The 15,823-nt window shown below is 42.9% G+C and overlaps 1 protein-coding gene across 1 annotated transcript; it reads left to right on the top strand.

Moving 5' to 3' along the window:
* Window positions 1–242: 242 nt before the first annotated feature.
* Window positions 243–15,448, top strand: LOC106562200 (aquaporin-9). Its single transcript, XM_014126900.3, has 6 exons — window positions 243–480; window positions 1,943–2,069; window positions 4,774–4,911; window positions 5,143–5,261; window positions 8,691–8,908; window positions 13,496–15,448. Exons 1-6 carry the CDS (start codon window positions 364–366, stop codon window positions 13,656–13,658), a joined length of 882 nt encoding a protein of 293 aa, XP_013982375.1. The 5' UTR covers window positions 243–363; the 3' UTR covers window positions 13,659–15,448.
* Window positions 15,449–15,823: the final 375 nt, after the last annotated feature.

Raw genomic sequence — 15,823 nt, 5'->3', positions numbered from 1 at the left:
TGAAAGAAAATAGACAAGTTATGAGTAAATGCACACTGTCTACATTCGCGCGTATAAATGCGCTCTGTCCACGTTCAGTCAGTAGCTGACCATTGGAGTCATTATTGACCAATCAAACACTTATTGACCAATAAAGCACTTAGAGCCAAAGAGTGCACGTCTGGTGGTAGCGGTGGTGATGGGGGACAGTTTCATGGAAGAAAAAGATGAACAGGTCATGTCAGTCGAGTGTACATAATATACGCGTAGTAGGCTACTAAGGGGAGGAGGGGTTATATCCTGAACTACCGGAGAGACGCTCATGTTCGTGCTCACACTCACACTACTCTTCAACTGTCTGTCCTGACAAGAGTGAGACATCAGATGTCCTCGGGAAATATGGACCTTGAGAGGAAAAGAAAAATGAAGGAGCAATGTGCCCTGAGGAAGGACATCATCAAAGAGTTCCTCGCAGAATTTCTGGGGATATTCGTATTAATAGTAAGTACATGGACACTATCCCTCATCACCTGACTGTCATTTAATAGTCTGCTTTAAAGCTGCAACAATATGGTAATAAGGTGTCAAAATTGTTCTCAGGGGACTTGATCTGTCAACAGGGATATCATGTTTTGACATGTTTAGGTGCTGACTAATATATCCTGATAATGTGGCTTCTCTTTGATGTGCTCATCCGTAATTCTGGTCTGAGAAACTCCTTGGGAGATAATTAAGACATCTAGAGAATGTTGTAATGGCAAGTTTGACAGGTGGAGGATCGGAGGGGGAGAATTAATGGGATGCTTGGTGTTTTCAGACATCAAGAAAAACATGATCAAACACAGTAAAGCTTTACTGACATGCACCATTCACCATTCACCAATCACCATGCACCAATCACCATGCACCATTCACCAATCACCATGCACCATGCACCAATCACCATGCAGCAGGCACCATGCACCATGCACCATTCCATATGATGTATGATCATCACAGTGATTTGACTTTCATATTTCCTTAGAATGTATCTAATCTGTGAATAAATAGACCCAATTTGTGTAGCATACTGCACACCTTTATATTTCCGCAAGCTTCATTATTTGATGAACACGGCTACCCTATATGTTACTTGTAGGCTGTAAATCATCATATGATAGCATCAATATTTAATGCATGGTTTTAAAGCATACCCCCCCCCCCCCCCCCCCCCCCCATCAATTGCAATCAACTTGCCAATGAATACAGTGATTTGAAATGGAATGAGAACAGATATACATTACACTGAATACAGAGAAACCATTAGCATAAGATAGACCACCTGGTCCAATTCACAGTTCATAATTCCCCTTAACAGACATACACACTCTCTCTCTCTGCATTATTACTGCAGTAAAAACACACACATTTCCCCATCATCACCAAGCTTGGAGGGAAACACTGTTTACTGAGGTGACATCTACAGGGGTCCTTAATAAGCTGACCTGTCCTTTGCCTTCCACCTGTCCCCTCTAGGTTCACCTCCCCGTCCTGTCCTGTCTGTCTAAGTGTCACAGCTCAGTGGCTGGGCTTACTGAGGCTCAGTCTCAGTGGGCTCAGTGAGTCAGTGGTCATCTAGGTCAGCGGCACAGCATCAACGGACTAATCCACTCCTCACAACAGAAACAGCTATTTTTGGACGGCATCCTTCTTTCAACACTTTTGTTTTGATTTACTTGTCCTTCTAATAAACAATGAAAGGATTAATGATAATTTCCCATGCTTCAAATGGGACATCTTCTATGGCATTCTTACAGGGTTCAGGGGGAACGCACTGATCTAAAAGGGCCATCTAATTAGAAATGAAGGCTGTAGAACAAGAGGACTAGTCTTTAGTGCGTAATTGGAAATTAAAAAACAACGACTCTTTCTTCCTCCTTCCAACATGTTTTTGCTTGTGTTTTTTGTCTCTGTCCCGTCCCAGCTCTTTGGATGTGGCTCGGTGGCCCAGACAGTGCTGAGTAAGGGAGCTCTGGGAGAACCCCTAACCATACACATCGGCTTCACTCTGGGGGTGATGATGGCCGTCTACGTGGCTGGGGGAGTGTCAGGTGAATACCATACCTCCTTTCCATAACTTTGCATTCTCAACATCCATTTCTAAAGTCCACTCAGCACATAGCCAACATACAGTGTTCTAACATCCCAAATAGTTGATTTTGCAGTATGATTGAAGTTGTAACACAACATGTGTGTTTAGTGTTGAGACTTTTCAGTTGGTCAGCACCTCATTTTATAAGACAGGCCTTTTTTTCTCATTATATCCTCTTTTGTTTGCAACAGGAAACTACAAAAGGAGAGACTGAGATACTGACAGATGTAGTATAGTGTCATTACTGTAAAAAACACAAGATGAACACTGAGAGAAAAAATGATACTTTGCACTCAGTCACCTCTATCCACAAACAACTTGTCCAATTACAAAAGGGGTGGCACGTATCCTAGCGGTTAGAGAGGCGAGCCAGCAACAGGAGGGTTGGTGGTATCAAATCCTAAATTCCATTGTCTACACTCTTAGAAAAAAAGGTTCCAAAAGGTTTCTTCAGCTGTCCCAATAGGCAAACCCATTTTGGTTCCAGGTAGAACCCTTTTGGGTTCCATGTAGAACCTTCTCTACAAAGAAATAGTTATTCAAAGCGTACTCCTATGGGGACAGCCGAAGAACCCTTTAAGATTCTAGGTAGCACCTTTTCTTCTAAGAGTGTACCGTTGCCCTTGAGCAAGGCACTTAACCCCCTACAACAACAGCTCCCTGGGTGCCCAGTGTGGCAGCCCCCGCACCTCTCCAAAAACCTGCTCATGTGTGTCTCAGAGGGGTTAAAAGCAGAAGTCAAATTTTGTGCAATTGACCAAGGGATCTTAATATTAAAAAGGGTTTTGGGTTAAAAAATGTGAGCAGGACTCAAAGGTTATCAATGATTGTTTGTCTTTGATGAAAAGGCTTTACTTTGTCATGAACTTTGACCATGGATGTCTGGCTCTCTTTGCTCTCAGGTACTAAACTCTTAAAGGACAACATGTACTTCCCACATGTCTGGGTAACTGTGTGTTATGGCTCCATGGATGTCCTCACATCCACATGTTCACTTGTTCATTGTTTGAGAAAGGGGGAGATGATGTCCATCCCTATTGTCAGGTAGATCACAGGAGAGAAAGTAAAGAGTACAGTCATGGATCACTAACACTATCCTGTGTGCTTCACCCTGACTTGTGTCCTGGGGAAAGTCCACATACAGTAACAGCAATGGACTGTGGATACCTAGGTCATCACTAGAGACTCAGCAACATGGCAAAAATGATACAGAGAACATCATCTTAGTATTCCATAGCAGTCTGGACTCAACGTGGGGACCATTTAGTATTACCCTAACTGGGGAAGAGGCACAGAGGAAATGGAAGAAATATGCAATAGCTCGATTACCCATTCCTAATGCCTGGCTGCTTCTTGATGTCAGAGGATGAAGTGTGCCGGCTAGATTTACAAGGCTGGAGTTGTGTGTCCTCACGTCCAGGGGAACTTTATTGGGTGCATTCCATAGAGATTAAAGCAAGGATCGCCCTCTCCTTCTCGCTTCGGCAGCAATAATGACACAGAGGGATAACATTAGGGGGAATTACTTTTTAAAAGTCACGCTGCCTTAGGTGAGCTTGCTGAGCAAGGTGGAGAGTGCTTTTTAATCAGCAATCAAGGGTTTCATTATGTCTCAGCGAGGCTTTACGTAATGGGGGATGATGAGTTGTAATTTGAAATTGCCGTGGTAATTTCCATCACAATTGGGACATAAAAGAGCAACGGCGTGATTAGAGCTTTTAATGCCCACCCCCGGGATAATATGAACACTGTAGCATATGAGATAATATGAGTGTTATATGAGCCATACTCAATGTGCTTTCATCTTAGAAAATCCAGTGTTGGCAGAGTGTGAGCTTAGTCTTTGTACTGTATCTCTAAAGCTCAACTCAGGACCACCCCTCATCCTCAATGCCTGGTTTACAGCTGCAGCACATCAGACCAGTGTTGGGAAGCCAACATTTATGCCATGTTTGGATGAATGTGGATTAATCATTAATTGAGGAGCTTCCTTGAGCGAAAATGAATTCAGCAAGAATGGAGTGTGTAGTAGGCTACAGTATAGGAACCTTTACTGCATGATTGGGCCATTCAACCCTGGGGCCCATGTGTGGATGAGAAGCCTTCACGCTGTTAGGTGACATCTCTGATGATGATCACAGGTATTGGACTAATGAGCTTTACTGGGGCATGGGTCTCCAGTCTTCCCAGCCAGGCTAGCCTCTCCAAGTGGAACACAACACACTTCTGTTTCCCCCCGCTCCTTTTCACTCCTATGTCGGCGATGCTAATTTACAGGCAGAGTAAACCAGCACCCTTGTTAGCGGAGGTGTGTCATGACCGGGTCATTCCAACGACATGCAGTTTGCACGAGCCTTAAGCAGATTCAGGCAGATTATGTCAGACCCAATTCCGATCGGATGTTTCAGCCAGCTGTTGTGGCCACAGTTAGTGAACAGGGCTGGGGATTAGTGTTTGGGGCGCTCTGAAACCCCCAGCAGTGTTGCCCCGCTGAGGTCACCCAGAGCCTCGGTCCCCACCTTTTGCCCCGCCTAGTGTTGTGCCGTCATTGTGTCTATGACTGAATCCACTAAATAAGGATAGTGGTTATAAATGAATGTGTCTCAGACTTCCTACAAAAGCTTGAACCTTGTTTTGAAATCCAGTTTTGACCTTTGTTCCAGGGGCTCATGTGAACCCAGCAGTCTCCCTGGCCATGGTGGTCCTGGGCAAGCTGCCTATAAAGAAGTTCCCTGTCTACGTGGCAGCACAGTTCCTGGGTGCCTTCGCTGGATCTTGTGCTGTCTATGGGTTGTATTATGGTAGGTGTTACTGTCATCATGTCCATCACTATCACAATAATCATCATCATTATGATCATACACATTAATGCAGAGATTCTAAATGGAACCCAAATTCATAGCATTTAGCCAGTGTGATATTTGAATGGAAAGGTATTGATCATTATTGGAGTGGGAACATTATAGGTTATTAATAACACTAACATTATTGGGAAAACTCAATGGATAATTCCATTATTCCCTTTTTCATAGATGCCTTAATGGAACACACAGGAGGAGTTATGCAAGTTACTGGTGTCAATGCCACAGCTAATATATGGGCATCCTACCCTGCCAAGCACATCTCAGTCCTTGGAGGATTCGTAGACCAGGTGAGAGATGCACCATCAATGGTTATCTAACCATATCCTAATACTTTTTGTTACTGAATGATATGAGCCGCACAGGCACACACCCTGATTTATGTTTGAAGTGAGCTAGAACATGCCAGTACTTGTGTAATAGTATGTATATAAGTGAATGTGCACGTGAGCATTCATTTATTTAACCAGGCAAATCAGTTAAGAACACATTTTTATTTACAATGATGGGCTATCCCGGCCAAACTAACCCTAACCTGGATGACGCTGGGCCAATTGTGCACCGCCCTATGGGACTCCCGATCACGACCGGTTGTGATACAGCCCAGGATTGAACCCGGGTCTGTAGTTACGCCTCTAGCACTGCGATGCAGTGCCTTAGAGCACTGCACCCCTCGGGCCCCCGAATGCATTTAGATCAGTCATGTGCATGTAAGTAACTAAGCGTACATGGTGAACAGGCAGTAGTATGTGTCAAATCAAATCAAATCAAATGTTAGCTGTCACATGGTTCGTAACCAACAGGTGTAGACGAAGAGTGAAATGCTTACTTATGGGCCCTTCCCAACAATGCAGAGAGAGAGAAAATAAAGAAATAATAGAAAAGTAATAACACATAAAAGTAATAATAAATACACAATGAGTAACGATAACTTGGCTATGTACACGGGGTACCAGTACTGAGTCGATGGGTATGAGGTAATTGAGGTAGGTATGTACATATAGCTAGGAATAAAGTGACTAAGCAACAAGATATATAATAAACAGTAGCAGCAGCAGTAGTCATGAGTCAAGAAGGTTAGTGCAAAAAAGGGTCAATGCAGATCGTCTGGGTAGCTATTTGGTTAACTGTTTAACTAACTATTTAGCAGTCTTGTGTCTTGGGGGTAGAAACTGTTCAGGGTCCTGTTGGTTCCAGACTTGGTGCGTCAGTACCGCTTGCCGTGCAGTAGTAGAGAGAACAGTCTATGACTTGGGTGTCTGGAATCTTTTACATTTTTCAGGGCCACCGCCTGGTATAGAGGTCCTGGATGGCAGGGAGCTCGGCCCTAGTGATGTACTGGGCCGTACGCACTACCCTCTGTAACGCCTTGTGGTTTGATGCCAAGCAGTTGCCATACCAAGTGGTGATGCAGCCAGTCAAGATGTTCTCAGTGGTGCAGCTGTAGAACTTTTGGGGGATCTGAGGGCCCATGCCAAATCTTTTCAGCCTCCTGAAGGGGAAGAGTTGTCGTGTCCTCTTCACGACTGTGTTGGTGTGTGTGGACCATGATAGATCCTAAGTGATGTGGACACTGATGAACTTGAAGGTCTCGACCCGCTCCACTACAGCCCCGTCGATGTGAATGGGAGCATGCTCGGCCCTCTGTTTCCTGTAGTCCATGATCTGCTCCTTAGTCTTGCTGACGTTGAAGGAGAGTTTGTTGTCCTGGTCCTGCCAAGGCTCTGACCCCCGTGTTGAGGGTCAGCATGGCGGATGTGTTGTTGCCTACCCTCACCACCTGGGGTCGGCCGTCTGGAAGTCCAGGATCCAGTTTCAGAGGGAGGTGTTCAGTCCCAGTGTCCTTAGCTTAGTGATGAGCTTGAGGGCACTATGGTGTTGAACGCTGAGCTGAGTCATTGAACAGCATTCTCACATAAATGTTCCTCTTGTCCAGGTGGGAGAGGGCAGTGTGGAGTGCAATAGAGATTGCGTCATCTGTGGATCAGTTGGGGCGGTATGCGAATTGGATTGAGTCCAGGGTGTCTGGGATGATGTTGATGTGAACCATGACCAGCCTTTCAAAGCATTTCATGGCTACAGATGTGATACGGGGTACGGGGTGATAGTCATTTAGACAGGTTACCTTGGCGTTCTTGAACACAGGGACTATAGTGGTCTGCTTGAAACATGTAGGTATTACAGACTGTGTCAGGGAGAGGTTGAAAATGTCAGTGAAGACACTTGCCAGCTGGTCAGCGCATGCTCTGAGTAGGCATCCTGGTACTCAGAGCATGCAGATTATTCCTGGTAATCCTTGTGAATGTTAACCTGTTTTAAAGTTCCTACTCAAATCGGGCAACGGAGAGCGTGATCACACAGTCGTCCGGAACAGCTGTTGCTCTCATACATATATTGTGAGCAATACTGGCTGAGCAAAAACAACCATATGTGTTGAATACCCAAGAGCTGAGTGTGCACATGCAAGTTTGGTTTCGAATTGAAGGCAGTGAAATTTACAGTAAATTAAGGATTTTTAAAAACGTTTTATATAAATAGCTTTACTATTCAGTTTATTGAGAAGTCTTTGAAAATAAATGCAATTTTTTCAATTATTTCATTGTAATTGTAGTTTACTCCCTAAATTGACTGCCTTCAATTCGAATTCAGCCCAACCTTGATGTGTGTGTGTGTGTGTGTGTGTGTGTGTGTGTGTGTGTGTGTGTGTGTGTGTGTGTGTGGTGTGTGTGTGTGTGTGTGTGTGTGTGTGTGTGTGTGTGTGTGTGTGGTTATGTGGTTATGTGGTTATGTGGTTGGGTGTGTGGGTAGGGGGTCAAAATATAATCAGAAAACAATCATTAACTGACTAATAGAAGCAAACATTCAAGCAGTCGTTTTCCCCTCTATGAACAGTAATTCATGCAATTGTTGAGTTGTTGAGTATTTTTTGCCCAAGATAAGGTTTGCTCCTAATATCTAACCATATGGATACTGTTCAAAAGACTTTAAAGCTGCCTAATCTATCCTTCATCCAGGGGAAAGGGGAAGCCCCATTATAGGCTTAGGCAACAGAATAGACGGCCACAGGTCATCAAAGCAAATTAGTCCTGCTGGCCACAGACAGTCATTATAAAACCCAGACCATAACAACAAGCCATTCTTCCCCGTCACTATCTGGTATCCAACTCCTATTATCATCTACCATTACATAAAAAGCTACAAGGAATACCACTGTTATGCTATTATGAGAGGCTGTCTTTTCTATATTGGTGGAGGAATCACAGTAACAGCATGAGCAGTAGCTACAGACTGTTCATTTTGTAGCGGTAATGAATATACTGAATACAGATGTAGGATCTTAATTTGATCACTCTTTTGTTGCTGCGAATTTTCCTGCACTGCAGGAAATGCAAATTTGCAGTGTATTCAATGTTTAAAAGGCTGTTAGCGCTTGTAAACAATGCAAGCCACTGCCAGGGAATCTAAACCAAAGCATGGACTGCTGTCATACCTTGTCCATAGACTACTTACAGGTTGAGTAAACCAATATGTTATTTTGTAATTTGGGCAAACTATCCCTTTAATTATAATCTACATAATATTTCACATTTCCTGATGCTGCAGGATTATTTTCCTGCTGTAGCAAACTGGTTCAAATTAAGATCCTACATCTGTATGTCTGTCAATTATCTGTTTTGATCATTGCTATCTCAAACTCATGGCTGATGCCTTGTCTCCAGGTAATAGGAACAGCTGCCTTGATCTTGTGCATTCTGGCCATTATTGATGGGAAGAACATTGGAGCTCCTAAAGGGATGGAGCCACTGTGCATTGGCTTGATCATCATGGCCATCGGAGTGTCCATGGGACTCAACTGTGGCTATCCCATCAACCCTGCCAGAGACCTGGGCCCAAGGCTCTTCACTGCTGTGGCCGGATGGGGCATGGAGGTGTTCCGGTAATTTTCAACAATGCTTATACTAGAGAGAAGACAAGTCCCACAAATGAGAGCTGGATTGCCTCCATAAGTACAGTAGCATTTCACAAACATTGTTAGATGCCTTTTGCCCTGAAACCCTTTGAAATTGAAAATTAGCTTTCTTCTCCTAAAAAAAATCTAACAGCCCGTGCTCACTTTACAGTAGAACATTGAAAGATTCATGAAGACGAAAAAACAGAGTATGTGTGTGTGACAGGAAAGCCCCTCTCTGATCTGAGCGTGCCAAGCGGAGCTGCAGGCACATCATGCTGCTTTTCAGTCCTCCTCCCCAGCAGTGGCTGGGAGTTGGGCACGCAGTGTGAGAAACATGGGAGTGAATACCAGCGGCCTGGCCTCCTTCAGGAAGAGCAGGAGTATGCGGCTCTATCGCTATCTCTGCTCTTCTGACAATCTCAATCAATATTTCCAGCAACCTCTTGTATCTCCTGCATTTTCAAAAAGGCTTGGAGACGTGAGCGGGCAGAGTAAGATTATTTTTCCGCACATAAATATTCCATGCTTCATATAACAGAAAAATGGCACCATTGTGTGTCCTACTGTCAGAGGCAGACTCCCTCTCTCTGCCATCACTCCTCAAAGCTGTCCCTGGTCTTTGGGTATTTATTTACACTAGATAAGCAAAGCGGTCATCGGCTGTAATGTCTGTACTTTGCCATGCAAACTTCCACTGTCCCCAGAGAAACCTGGGTGAAGCAATTCACAAGCAGTTATTTAACAATGAGAGCTGGGCTAAAGAAGAGTTACATAAGATAAATGTGAAGGATATGAGGGACATCTCTGCCAGTGCACTATAGACTTCTCTTCAGTAGAGGGCGCTGTCTGATCTAATGGCCAAAGTCAACAGTTTCCCAACCTGCACTTTGGGGAGAACGCGCCATTGCACATATTTGTTCTATTCCAGCACTAGCACTGTTCATCGGAAAAGGGCTGGTCGGTTAAATCACTAGCTGAATCAGAAGTGCCGGAGCTAGAATAGAACAATTGTGTGCAATGGCTGGGGGTCCCCTACTGGGGTGGGAAACGTTGACGTACAGTATTTGACCCTCTACTGGGGTGGGAAACGTTGACGTACAGTATTTGACCCTCTACTGGGGTGGGAAACGTTGACGTACAGTATTTGACCCTCTACTGGGGTGGGAAACGTTAACGTACAGTATTTGACCCTCTACTGGGGTGGGAAACGTTGACGTACAGTATTTGACCCTCTACTGGGGTGGGAAACGTTAACGTACAGTATTTGACCCTCTACTTTATACCGTGTTCACTCTACATCTTACCAGATGTTTTGCATACAGATGTAGGATCTTAATTTGAACACCCTGTTATAGGAGAACTCTCCTGCAATGCAGGACATTTAAAACTTGTAGTGTATTTGAAGTTTAAAAAGGTTTCTAAAGTTTGTAATTTCCACTTTGAGATTGAAGACTTGATTTTCCCTTATCAAAAATGTATGAACCCCTACAAAAATGTCCATGAATTATAATTTCCTGTTGCTGCAGGATTCCTTTCCTGCTGTAGCAAGCTGACTCAAATTAATATAATCTCTATATGAGATTATCCATATACGTATACATTTAAGATTAGTTCTCTCTAATGCGCACATAAACCTGCGGCCCTGAGATTTACATCATACTGTCAAATTTGACGTAATCTGCCCATTTGAAATATAGATTTAAGTACGTCCCTTAAATCTCAGACGTTTTAGCAGCACACACAGCTGTAATCACGATGTTAAGATAGAGATGTATAAGGGTGATAGTAGGATATAAAGCGTACATTCCATCCACCATACATTACATCCACTGAATCTCTGTAGAGAAACTGAAAGCAATAGGACCAGGTACAGTGGCACATTTCTTTGACGTCAGTAGGTACAGTAGGAAGAGCTGGGAGTGTGCCATGTCTACGAGACGTCATCGTGTGACCCAGTGTGTCTGTCTGTCATCAGGCCTGATCATGGGATATGGTTAGTCACCCTGGCTCTGCCATAGATTACACACCCTAATCCACCAGCCCTGTAGTCTGCATCCACCCCCTGGTAGTTTAGCAGCTAAACACAGCCTGTTTAGACACTGTCTGTTTTCCTACCTGGGCCTTGTCACGTCAGTGCTGGTAATTCAGTCCCTTTCGCCCACAGGATCCAACCAGTCAGTACTAGCAGAGGGAGGCTAATCTCTATCAAGGAGTTGCAGTGAGGTGATCAAGCGCTCAGTTCAGGACAGAATCAGGACATGTACTACGTAGGCTACAGTAGCAAAGAGCTGTTTAGGTGGGAGTTTGAGGGGTGATCTGGGGGTCATTGGAAATTGTTAGGCTTTTACTATTACCCGCTATTAAGATAACTGGCAAATCTGTAAAGCACAATTAGAATTAGGCATTAATAGAAACAGATTGGTGGGGAGTGGGAACAGATCAACTTTATGTATAGTTGGATCAATAGACTAGCAGGCAGATTGAAACCTCTTAAGGATCCGCCCCTTTTTTTTAAAATTTTTGCCTAAAATGACATACCCAAATCTACCTGTAGCTCAGGCCCTGAAGCAAGGATATTTATATTCTTTGTACCATTTGAAAGGAAACACTTTGAAGTTTGTGGAAAAGTGAAAGGAATATAGGAGATTATAACACAATAGATCTTGTAAAAGATAATACAAAGAATAGCCAACCGTTCTTTTGTATTTTTTTGTATCATCATCTTTGAAATGCAAGAGAAAGGCCATAATGTATTATACCAGCCCAGGTGCAATTTAGATTTTGGCCACTAGATGGCAGCAGTGTATGTGCACCGTTTAGACTGATCTGATGAACCATTGCATTTCTGTTAAAAATGTTGTATCAAGACTGCCCAAATGTGCCTAATTTGTTTATTAATAACTTTTCACGTTCAAAATTGTACACTCTCCTCAAACAATAGCATGGTATTCTTTCACTGTAATAGCTACTGTAAATTAGACAGTGCAGTTAGATTAACAAGAATTGAAGCTTTCTGCCAATATCAGATATGTCTATATCCTGGGAAATGTTCCTGTTACTTACAACCTCATGCTAATCGCATTAGCCTACATGTCCACGGGACAGCTCAACTGTCCCGTGGAAGGGACACTGATCCCGAAAATGTGAGAGAGAGTAGAGGAGTAGTGAGAGGTGGAGATTAGAGAGAGCCTATCTAGGGGGTCTTACTGTGTAAATAAACAAAAGGTAGTAGTGGAATCTGCTTCCAACGTACTAGTGGAGGCTGCTGAAGGGTAGGACGGCTCATAATAATGGCTGGAACGGAGCAAATGGAATGGTCTGTGTGTTTGATGTATTTGATACCATTCCACTGATTCCGCTCCAGCCATTACCACAAGCCCATCCTCCCCAATTAAGGTGCCACCAACCTCCTGTGTAATGTACAGTAGCGTACCCCAGACCATGGCACGTTCTTGGGTTGCTTTAAAGCCCCATGCAGTGTCTTTTTCAATGTATTTTTAAATCATTACTGTATCACATGAAAATAACGGCAAATATATTTTTTATCAATAATTACCCTGAGCCTCCTTTTGCTATCGATTATGATGTCTGATTGTGTGGGCGTGTTGATACAAATTGAAATATATTTTCATACACATCCCTGATTGGTGGATAGAATCATCCCTGCTTACCCCTTCAAATTAAGAGGATACATATGCAGGTAGAAGACAACTGGTCATTGGTCCGAATAATTAGATTAGATTATGATTTAATGCTGTCGGCCAAAAACGGCATCCCACCTGAACAGGCTGAAACTCCAAGCATTTTTTCAATAAGCTCTTACTCTTAAAGGGAATTATAATATTTTTCACAATTTCAGAGTGTTTTTTACACCTCATAGTGTGGAGATATCATAAAATAAACAGGTAAATCATGTTTTTGACTGCACTGTCCCTTTAATGCGGGCGACCACTATTTACCCTGTAGATAGTGTACAAAACATTACTGAGTTGCACCCCCTTTTGCTCTCAGAACAGCCTCAATTCGTCGGGGCATGGACTCTACAAGGTGTCGAAAGCGTTCCACAGGGATGCTTGCCCATGTTGACGACAATGCTTCCCACAGTTGTGTCAACTTGCTTGGATGTCCTTTCGGTGGTGGACCATTCTTGATTCACACGGGAAACTTTTGAGCATGAAAAACCCAGCAGCGTTGCAGTTCTTGACACACTCAAACTGGTGCGCCTGGCACCTACTGCTATACCCCGTTCAAAGACACTTAAATCTTTTGTCTTGCCCATTCACCCTCTGAATGGTACACATACACAAACCATGTTCTCTCAAGGCTTAAAAATCCTTCTTTAACCTGTCTCTTCCCCTTCATCTACACTGATTGAAGTGGATTTAACAAGTGACATTATAAGGGATCATAGCTTTCACCTGGATTCACTTGGTCAGTCTATGTCATGGAAAGTTCCTAATGTTTTGTACACTCAGTGTATTTGGTATTAAATGTTTTATTTTAACTTACTCACTACAAAGTCAAATGTAAACTCCTAAACCCCTGTATGTATATCTCCTCTGGTCTGTGCAGTGCTGGAGGCTGCTGGTGGTGGATCCCAGTAGCGGGGCCCATGGTGGGAGGAGTGGTGGGGGCCGGCGTTTACTTCCTGTTCATCGAGCTGCACCATGCCGAGCCTGAGAAACAGGGGGAGAACAACGTCAAGGACAAATACGAGATGGTCACCCTGAGTTAGACAGAGAGGTCATGGGCCCCAATGGTACTGAGGCTTGGCAGCTTCCTACCCCTTTAACCCTCAACAGGCTAAACATTCACCTCAATGAGGCCACACTTGACACAACCTTCTCTGCCGGCACTAGAGTCATTTCCTCTGTCTAAGGGACCTGAGGTCAGGTCTCAGTCTAAGGGACCTGAGGTCAGGTCTCGGTCTTTGCACTCTCATGGACAGGTCCGCTGAAAGAATGCCAGTTGAGCCAACACATAAAAAACACAAACAATGTTAATGTTAAATTCACAAGCACAAGCTGAGATCTCAGGCATGTTTACTAGCCCATGACATCATCAACATCAGGTGTTCAGACTATCCATTCTACTCTGAGGATAGTTCCTGACTACAGTGATTTTTAAGAATTTATATTGCATTTCTTGTATAGGGCTATTTTTCATTGCAGGAGGAATTTTCCAAGTTTGAAATGTCTCAATATTTTCTCTTTCAGGCAGAGGCAATGGTAAATGTTATTAACAACATCGATGGTAAATGTTATTAACAACATAGAAAATAGCCAGTAACAGTTTCGATGATGGAAGGAAGAAAGTGTGTATATTTTTTGTCATTGAGCTAGTTTAATGGTATGCTCTTTGGAGTGTCTTCCGTCTTCTGCTTCACTTCATCCATCTATTTGTTACAGTTGTGTGAATCGCTCTGCCTGCTGCGACGCACAGCCTCATCACTGCATGTGTGCTATAGCTAACACACATCTATGTATTTGTGCTTTGAAATGCTCATAGTCTTTTTTCCTAGCATTTATTTTTAGAGTGCAGAAAAAACAGCCTTAATGTGTGTGAAATGAGCCTCACACCGTTCAGTTTGTACTCTCTCTCTCTCGTGGAGCACAGAACTATGTATCGTGACATGGCATCACTTCTGAATTATTTGTATCTGACTTTTATTTCCTCTTATATAACGTTCCTGCTGTCATGTGCATACATTTTCATAGAAGCATGAGTAGGGAAGCCTAGTATCTACAGTACCTAGCATTGAAATGTTTTAATAAACAATATACTGTATGAAGAGTCCATTGAGAGATAGTTTACCCCACTGGCCAATGGCCATATGGGAATGTATAAAAATGGTTTGTTTATCATAATCAATACGTTATTCCTCCAATGATGTGACTAGGATTTAACCACTCAGGAACTCCTACACTATGACCTATAGTGAACTGGACAATAACAGAATAACATCAGTACAACTTCCAACAATAGAGCCCTTCAACTCATACAAAAACACTAAAATGAACCAAGTCCTTCCATCCTAGTAATGTTATTTAGCCATGAGTGGGCAGAGGAACATGGGTGGGCAGAGGAACACTAGTTCCCTATTCCCAGAAGAGCCCTCACCAATGGAACACATTTTATAACCTGTATGTGGCTTACTACTGAACCAGATATAATTCGTAGGGAAAAATAATCTCTATTATTTTACACCTTTGTTACTTAGTGGTTTAGTTGCTGTAGTTTCTTATTGTAGTTTGTTTTTTGCTTTAAAAAATTGCTACTTGTACTTTGGATGACTACGTGATGCTAGCTTGATTCTCCTGAGATTCAACCTTTTTAGGAGTACAATGTTTTATGGCTGTTGTTTTTTTGTTGCTTCACTTGGCTTAAAAAAAGATAAAAGGCACTTTTACTCACACAATTTTTCTCAGATGCTATTTGATAAAAGTTACTTGTTTGTGAAGGTCATTTTGTAATTTATACAACTGTATTGTAGATTTTACAAAAATACATATTTTATGTGCATTACTTTCATTGTCTGTCTTGATCAATCAATCCACATTAATTGTTTACTGATTAAGGGAAGTAACACACATTCAATGAGAAACTGTCACTAACCACTGTGTTCCACTAGCACTGGAATAAGTGCATTGGTAGTAACTGGAAGGTATTCAATATTACCCGTATGCAATCCTAAAAATAACAGGACAGAAAACTGGTCACGATCACTAAGTACAACCACTTAGTCACCCAGCGCAGTGTGGAGTGAATAAAACACTTTAAAAAGGCAGTAATCGGAAATGCTTATATAATGTCATGGAGAATAGATGAGGCATGATTTCTCTCTCTCTCTCTATCTCTTTAGGCCCGGTTTGTTGCCTCCCCTCCGCAGAGTTCATCTCA

The sequence above is a fragment of the Salmo salar genome, chromosome 11 (genome assembly GCF_965601325.2).
Source record: "Salmo salar chromosome 11, fSalSal1, whole genome shotgun sequence".
Classification (NCBI taxonomy): Eukaryota; Metazoa; Chordata; class Actinopteri; order Salmoniformes; family Salmonidae; genus Salmo; species Salmo salar.
Note: the sequence above shows the minus strand (reverse complement) of the source record. Positions and strands in the feature narration are given on the sequence as shown.